At 40.3% G+C, this 9,002-nt stretch overlaps 1 protein-coding gene across 1 annotated transcript in view; it reads left to right on the top strand.

Annotated features, from left to right (window-relative positions):
• LOC113407282 (potassium channel subfamily T member 2-like) overlaps positions 1–9,002 on the top strand; it is a 299,061-nt gene that overhangs the window by 197,260 nt on the left and 92,799 nt on the right. The window contains exon 15 of the mRNA XM_026655611.2: positions 8,387–8,495. Coding sequence (XP_026511396.1) covers positions 8,387–8,495 — 109 coding nt within the window. The remainder of the gene's footprint in view (positions 1–8,386; positions 8,496–9,002) is intronic.

Raw genomic sequence — 9,002 nt, 5'->3', positions numbered from 1 at the left:
AGGTTTGGGGGGAACCCGGGCCCGCCCTCTACTCCGGGTTCCAGCCCAGGGCCCTGTGGACTGCAGCTATCTATAGTGCCTCCTGTAACAGCTGCATGACAGCTACAACTCCCTGGGCTACTTCCCCATGGCCTCCTCCAAACACCTTCCTTATTCTCACCACAGGACCTTCCTCCTGGTGTCTGATAACGCTTGTGCTCCTCAGTCCTCCAGCAGCACACCCTCTCACTCTCAGCTCCTTGCGCCTCTTGCTCCCAGCTCCTCACACTCCCACCACAAACTGAAGTGAGCTCCTTTTAAAACCCAGGTGCCCTGATTAGCCTGCCTTAATTGATTCTAGCAGCTTCTTCTTAATTGGCTCCAGGTGTTCTAATTAGCCTGCCTGCCGTAACTGGTTCTAGCAGGTTCCGGATTACTCTAGTGGAGCCCCTGCTCTGGTCACTCAGGGAACAGAAAACTACTCATCCAGTGACCAGTATATTTGCCCTCTACCAGACTCCTGTACCCCACTGGTCTGGGTCTGTCACAGTATGTGTATGTGTGTATATATATATATATAGAGAGAGAGAGAGAGAGAACAAACAAAACCATTTACAGAGGGATATATATATATATATATATATATATATGCATTGTAAACTGCTTCTCTAGCAGTATATATAGACACCTTTATCATGTTGACAGTTCCCTTATGGTGCAGGTAAAAACACTTGCCTATGTTGCAAAACTTTGTGTGTAAATTTAAAGCAAAAATAAAGCTCTCCCTTCCCTCTCCATGGTGACATGAAAGTTCAATTTCCTTTAAAAAAATATCAGTATTTTGAGATCTGAAAAGACTGCTGTTTCATGCAAAATGCACAAAAGCACTATGGGAGAAAATTATTCTATTTCATCATTCTAGAAATCTGATGAAAAAACAAATTGCACCAAATACACAACTCTAGATGCAGAAAAAAACAACAATAAAAAAACATTTAAGTGCACTAATTAAAGTTCTGTTAACAAAAAAAGTTCCTGAATTTGCTCTATACTGGAAAGAAGGGAAAGTCATAAACAACACTCCAAGACTATAAAATATATAAGATTAAGCTATAACTATGAGACTATAACACAGGTAATAAGGCTTACTCATGATGAGAAGAAAACAATGGGATTATCATCTATTCTTTTTTTACATTGTAACTTCAATTGTGCAACTTGTTTCTGATGGTATTTTCTCTAGGATACGTCTACTTTTCCATATGTGCTGTGTACATAGCAACTTATGACTAATGACCCAAAAGGGTGAGCTTGCAGAACAGAGACACTTCAGAGACTCCACAACTACTATTTAGGCTAAACCCTATACCGATAATTTGGACCATACAATCATCTCAGAACCCAAATCCCTGTTGTGCTGCTAGTGTCTGAACTTAAACTGACATGCAAGAAGTTATTTTTTTTAGGCCCTGCACTGGGCAGAAGGAGCCAATCTTTTCTGAACCACTTAAGCCTATCTCCAATATTTACCATACAGAAAGCAGTGCTATATGTTTTTAAATTTATGCAGTGCCTTTTATCTCAGGAACATTTATGAATTATGCACAGGGATCACTTTATCCATTGACAACACATGCCCATCTCTTGTGTGAAACACAGCAATTCTAATTCCACATGGCCACATTGCATGACAGTTTAGAAATACAGAATACAGTGTCATTCTACAAGGAGAATTTAAGCTCAGTAGTGTAATCACAACATAATTATTATATTACTTTGAATGTACAGGTCACGAACCTGACATCACCACCCACAACCATGGGATCATTATTTACAACAAATGGTCAGACCCTTGGCTTTATGTCTCATTCCAGTGGACAACTACTTCAGCAATGTAGTGCCCTGGAACACCCTCCTGGGTCAGCGTGATTCAAAGAAGTGAGGCAGCTATGGAATCAGCAGAAACACTGCCTGTGGCACCTACATATACCTTAGTGGCCTCCACTCTCTAATCCAGACCAACCCTACTTAGCTCTGAGAGATGAGTAGGAGGGGGTATGGCTATAGGGCCACAGGCAGTTCTAGAGAACTTCTCTAGAAAAAACTATCCTTCTGAATATACTCAACTTTTTTCCCTACACACTTTTCTAACCTTGATACAGGACAGTTCCAATATTACCTCATTGCAAAAACCTTCTTTCAAATTTGATCTGGCCTGATATTGTACCATATTTCTTCCTTTAAATGATGACTCCTTTCTTTTGGAAGTTTACTGAACCAATATTATGCATTTTTGCTCTGCCTGAAATCTTCAGTAACAATTTTACATATGAGCATAGAATACATAACTTACATAAATCAGTTTCTGACCTTTAGGAAAGAAAACAAAGTACTATATAAAATACTTCAAACCGAGGATTAGTTATTGCTTCAATTGCTTTGCAAACTTCAAAAATACTGAAAAATCACTCTCCATTATTGCTTAGATTATTAATTATTGATGGCAAAAGAAGTGGAATACTTCTCCATATTTTGGCTGTGACACTTCAAAGGAGACCCGCCCAGTATAAGGGTATGCCCACGCATATGAATTTGTAGGGCCCTATACTTATAATGAATCTAACAGCTGCATATGTAACAGAGTTTTTAACATCCATGGGCAGGCAAAATATGTAGATGCAGTAACTGAAAGGTTTTCTATTTCATTGCTCTTGACCCTTTATGTATCGTCTCCTGAAATACTGTTTGTTAATTTCCCAAGTGAATCCCTGCCCTTCCTACAGTAATAATAAACTAGAAGATCCATTTTTCTTTCTCCCTCAGACATAGACTGTGCTATATGAGGCCACTACCTTTAATGCACCCAATTGATCCTGCATTTAAGTTCAAATCTGAAAAGAAAGTGAGATGTATCCATGACAGAAAAGCATCAATACCTGTGAATCAGGGGTGCAGTAAATTGAACATTTCTGCTTTTGTGTTTAACTTGCATCCACTTTTTTAGTAGTACATGAATCTCCTTTACCTATTCAGAAATGTGTAATTACCATTCCAGTTATCGGAGATACAGCCTAACGAAGCATTTTATCATTCTCTATACTTATTGCTTATTATCATTCTCTATACTTAGTGCTTATTGTCTTTTAAGAACATTAGAGCTTGTATAACTCATAGCAATGAATTGTCACTAGAGTTTGCCGGGACATTTTTGTCCAATTTGGGAAATGATCATTTGTCAAAAAGTTTTATCTAGTCCAGGATAGAATTTATGATCAAAGCCAGAGCGAGAGCCCAAAATAGCCAATAAGCTAGTGGTTGGGGGAACGTGCCTGGGATGTGGGAACCCTTTATCAATCTCACCTTTTGGACCTCTTCTGGCTTGTATAAATAATTCTGGCTACAGACTGCATAGCCTGGCACTCACCCTGGGATGTTGGGGACCCAGGGTCAAGTCCCTGCTCAGAATCAGGCAAAACAAAGCTGGGTCTCCCACTTTGCAAGTGAGTGCCCTAACCACTGGAGTGGGTGTCTCTCTCAAAAAAGATTCAGATGGTCTCATTTTTGGTCTGATGTGGAATGAAAAATTCTGAAACATCAAATTATTTTGCAAAATGGAAAATTCTTTTTTTGCCAAAATGTTTACATTTTCTGCCAGAAAAGCCAAAAGAAGAGATTTCATTTCAGGTTGGTTTGACTGAATGGAAATATGTTGGTTTGTTGGACCAACATAAAATGTTTTGTTTTGAGTGAGTTCAACATTAAACTGTATTTTTCTATGGTGACACATTGCCTCATGGGAATTACAGTCTGGATGCTTGATGCCCATTCCCTATGGGCCAGGCTGCTTGGCTGGACTACATCTCCTGTAACAATGCAGTCTCCACTCTGACCGAGTGTCAGGGGCATACCTGTAGGTGCATCATGGCAGTAGTAGTCCAGCTAGGGATCCTGGCCCATAGAGGAGAATGGAGGCATCAGGAATGTGAACTACAACTTCCAGGAAGCCAAGTGCTGCCATAGGGAACTGTAGTTTTATGTTGAAAAGGCTCAAAATGAAAGGTTTCAATTTTTAAAACCTTTTTGAATGTTTCATTCAGTGAATTCTTCTTATATGTCTATTTGCCATCCCAATTAAGGATGAAAACAATAGTTGAACTATCAGGATTTCCTGCAGGATGGAAGTTCAGATTTGGACTCAGCTCCTCATCCAGGCTATTCCTCCCTAACTCACATGGCCAGGCAGCTCTACTGCCTGAGTGTGAGGATAGCCAGGGCCTGGCCTCCTCCCTGCCCACTCTGGGAGGCTGCAGTACCTGTGCTTCCCAGAGTACAGAGCCTGCAATTCTGCCTAACCCTTGGCACAGGCTTCACAAGGGAGGAGAGTCCTTCTCCTTCCCCCCACAGCACAGGCACATCATGGGCCAGGCATAATCTAGCCCAGAAGCATAGAGAAAAATAGTTTGTCCCTCTAATAAGGTGAATGTATTATTAGACCCAGTTTTTCCCTATCCATGTGCAATACCAAGACAAGCTTGAAATTACAGTCCATATACTCATGTTCCAAACAGCTACAGGGAAAAGAGCATTTGCATAATTCAACAGAGTTATTTTCATAATAAATAAAACATAGATTGTTTAGCACAGAAGAGGGGGATCTGAAGAGAGGAATGCAAGAAGCACCGATTCAACTGAGAGAGGACAGGGAGGAGCACAAGGAAGTTAGTCTAAATAATGCTGCCGTTCCTACTAAAGACAGCAGATTTTTCAAACAAACTTTAAATCTTCCCACAACAACTCCCACGTTTCTCCACAACAGGTGAAAATATTTTAGTGTAACCATCTTTATACCATGTGTAACGGGGTTGGTACCCACCTCTCACGAGTCCCCCCTTTCTCTGGCGGATATGCCTGCAAACAATTCTTTTCCAGGGGCAGCCCCTACCTCTTGCGGGCAGCCCCCTTCTGTTGGTTGTGAGCCTGCTTTTGTTGTTTTGGTCTTACATCAGTGTGGCACCCATCTCTTTTGAGCACCCCCCAGCCGACGGTTCTCTCGGTGGGTCTTCAGCAACTCAGCCTTCTGGCAGAGCTGCAAACACTGTCCCTCCTTTTTGGGTTCTTATCACAGCCCTGGTATGGGGCCGTAGCTCTTAGGTTTGTTCCCAGAGACACTGCCTTTTTCAACCACCCGTCTGGGGCCAATCTTAGTAGCGTCAGCTGGCATCCTCTTCAGCAGCCCTCCCAGGGCTCAGTCTGCAACCAGACCAGCACAGCCCATCTCGGTACCCTCATCTGGTCTGGCCATGTTCTGTGGTCAGTCCCCCATGCTCTGCCTGCCTTCACTGACCTTTCGAAGGTCTTGCTGCTCATCTAGCCAGCCAGGCACCCAGTGCCCCCTCATCGAGCTCCACACAGGAACTGAAAGCTCTGCTCCTTGCTTTTTATCTGGCCCTTCTGGCCCCTTAGTGGTTACTCCAGCAGCCCCTCTGATTGGCTGCTCCTCTGTAGCCACTCTAGGCTGCCTGGAGGACTTCTCCCTGCTCTATTCTGGGACAGGGTAAGGCAGGGCGGTGAGGCCTCCAGACCTAGTCCACTCTGACCCACCATGCTATGCATCATTTCCATAAATGAACTGCAAATGGCAAAAAGGGTCCACATTAGACTCTTTAAAACAAATACTACTGGTATAAATCCTGAATATTTCCTCTTAACTACATGTGGAATTGTTTTAGACTCAGGCTCTGCTTTATGTCAGAATATATTAGATTCAGACCCTAGATTCAGGAGTCCAAAGTTTAGTGTTGCTCTGTGCAAGTGCATGTTTTTAAAGAACATTTTAGTTTATTTTATCGAATTGATGAGGAGTGGAGTAGTGATGTTTTATTATGTAGTTTGGAAATGAGAAATTATGAACAATAAATGAGAACAATGGTGCTAATGATAGTAATTATGCTTATGTATAATCTTTCATCTGATGTTCTCAAATTACTTTATAAATAAGAATTTGTGAAACTTCAAAAACACTCTTATGAAGTAGGTAGGTGGTTATCATCCCTATTTTACTAATGCATAGAGGCACAGAAAGCTTAACTGGATTATCCAAGGTCACTGTTAGTCAGTGTCAGAGCTGTGAATAGTCTAGAGAGTCATGACTCCCCGTCCCCTGCTTTAACCACAGGAGAATATTCCCTACATAAAACTTTAGAACAAGCAACATTATCAAAAAACTGCCAGCTCTCTCTTTTTATCCACCCCATAAAAAACATATGCTAAAGAATATAGCACTACTTTGAGATTGAATATTATTTACTTTATATTTGTATTCCACTAATCATCATTTCCTTTTATTCATTGTCAGGTCACAATGCTCATTTGCCCCCATGCATGCTTCAAAGCACAGAGTATGAAATTATTGGACATTCTATAGTTTTTTTTTCTTGTTTTTTTATTTTAAAAAATGTTTGATGCTGTGCAATAGCATCTTCATAAATAGGAAGCTTGACAAAGCATTTAGGTCAGTGGAAGTTGTGTAGCAAAGTCCTATTCAAGTCTGAAAATGTAGGAGCTAGTATTCACGTGCTCAGTGTCAGGAAGTCAATATTCCTTTCCATAATCCTCTGTTATGTTACTGAATCATTTTCATGAACTTCAATATATCCTATCTGAACTGTAGACCATGTCTTGCCCTGCACGCTCTTAGCAAAATCTTTAGTTTTGAATCCAAATGGTAGGTTTTTTTCAGGTTCATTAAAAGCACATGATCAACTTGAAAAAAAAAATCTCATTTCTTTCTGAAAGCTTTATATCTACTATACTTACAAGTAGCACACAAGATTTCTATGACTGGAAGAAGTTATTGGGAAAATATTTTAATTTCTTTCAGTTTCTTTCTACATTTGACAGAACTTTGTGTATTGTCAGTTTCACTCTTTCCTTGCATAGTCAGCCATGCTCTGATTTCTGCAAAAACATAGGCATGTGCTTACCTTTCCACATATGAGTCCTCTCATTGAGTTCAATGGATTATTCACATGCATAAAGTCAACCGTGTGCCCAAATGTCTGCAGAATCTGGCCTTTGTTGGTCAGTGTCTCCTTTGCATATATATGTCAAAAGGGGAATAGAATATTATTTATTTTTAAAGTTTTTAAAATCAGGACACATTATTTAAAAGCTATGCTATCAGAAACAGTAATAATTTTAAATTTATCAGTTTCAGAAGAGTCAAGTTGACAGTGTCTAAGTAACTGAGTTGAGAGTTTTCACCCTTTTACAGTATCTTATATGTAATAGAGATATTTTGGTTTCTGCTTTCTATCAGGAAATAATTTTGTAACTTATGATGCTGTGTCTGAGACACACCACAAGGAAAACAGCAGAACTGTTCCACCACTAGAGTGCAGTTCATGTATAAAGACATACTCTTCTCTTTCTTCACTTTCAAGGTTTTGAGATAAGCACTTTAATGGCTGCTGAGCAAGAAGAAGGACAATAACTCCGATTTTTTCCTTTTACCACAGTGTGCTATATTCGAGAGAGCTTTGAAAACCTACTTGTGTATTTATCTTTCAAAACCTCTTCAAACTTCTAAGTCTACAAAGAGCTTAATTAAGTCACAATAGCCTTCAGTACTTATTCTTTCTTAGACCCTCATTATTAAAGTAGAAATGTTAAAGTGACATCTCAGAGTGCTCTCCTTATTCTTTTCTCTTCACAGCAACTCCAGTTCTGGAAAGCACTCAACCACAATCTTAACTTTAAGCACCTGTCATCTAATCTAAAGTAAATGGGAAAACTCATATATTTAACATTAAATACGTGCACATGCGTTTGCAGTCTTGGAGTATAGGTCAATCCAGTAAATTACTTGTAATCTCCTCCTCACTTCTTTTCTTTCTTCACTCCAGAGTGTCAAACACAGTATGACTTTTTGAGCTCTGGTTTTAGTTTGTTGTAACTTGAGAAACCCTTGTCCAATTCACTACAAGTTTGGTAGAAAATGTCTGCCTCTACCCCAGATGTCATCTACCAGTTTTGGGGTGATATTTCACACATGTTGCCAGGCAGTTGAACTGCAGCAGCCCACTATGGCATATCTACACTTCAAGCTCGGGATGTGATTTCCAGTTCAAGGAGACATACTTCCACTTGCTCTATTTGATCTAGTACACTAAAAATAAAGTTTAGCCTCAGCAAGGCAAGTGGCAGGACAGGCTAGCTGCCCCCAAGTACATGACACGTGCTGCACAAGGGATATGCCTGACAGTTTACTTTGCTTTCAGGATATTCCTGGAGCACAGCAACTCAATTCTGCTCCTTGTTTGGGGCATATTGTAAAATGACAGTCCAGCCCAAAACAAAGTCTTTCTATTTATAAAGCACTGATCCTGTGTTGTCTTCTTTTATACAGATCACGTTGTATGTGAAGAGGAGTTCAAATATGCTATGCTAGCTTTAAACTGTATCTGCCCAGCTACTTCTACGCTAATCACCCTGCTGGTTCATACCTCTAGAGGACAGTAAGTACACCATCCTTTAAAAAAACCGAGACTGATATCAGATCTACTTTGGAACACAAGGGAAGAGTCTATCCCAAGACAGCACTGTTCAACCTCACTGAATTCAATGGCTCTATTTATATTACATTACAGATGTGGGGAAATAGTGAACATTTACTCCACAGTATAGTTTTGGTACACATACATTGAAATCCTGCTTACTGTACTCTTCCTGACAATAAGTCCTGCAGGATTTAGTCCCCAGTGCTTATATTTTTAAGAAGGAAACAGAGTTATAAGTTAAGGGGTGGCTGGTGGAACATAGCCACAACCTCCCATTAGAAACAGTGCAGGATTACACTGCATCAGTGAATCACAGAAGCCCAGTCAGAGCTGTGGGAGGGTTTGTGGCCTAGATTTTTCCAAAGTGGCCTTTATTTTTGTGAGCTCAACTTTATTCACCAATTCATCTGATTTTCAGAAGTGAAAGACACCCATGACTCCAACTGTTGTCAATGTGACATGTGG

Source organism: Terrapene carolina, unplaced genomic scaffold, assembly GCF_002925995.2.
Source record: "Terrapene carolina triunguis isolate 2854851 unplaced genomic scaffold, T_m_triunguis-2.0 Scaffold210, whole genome shotgun sequence".
In the NCBI taxonomy this organism is placed as follows: domain Eukaryota; kingdom Metazoa; phylum Chordata; order Testudines; family Emydidae; genus Terrapene; species Terrapene triunguis.
The sequence above is the reverse complement of the archived record's forward strand: the minus strand, read 5'-3'. Positions and strand labels throughout refer to the sequence as shown.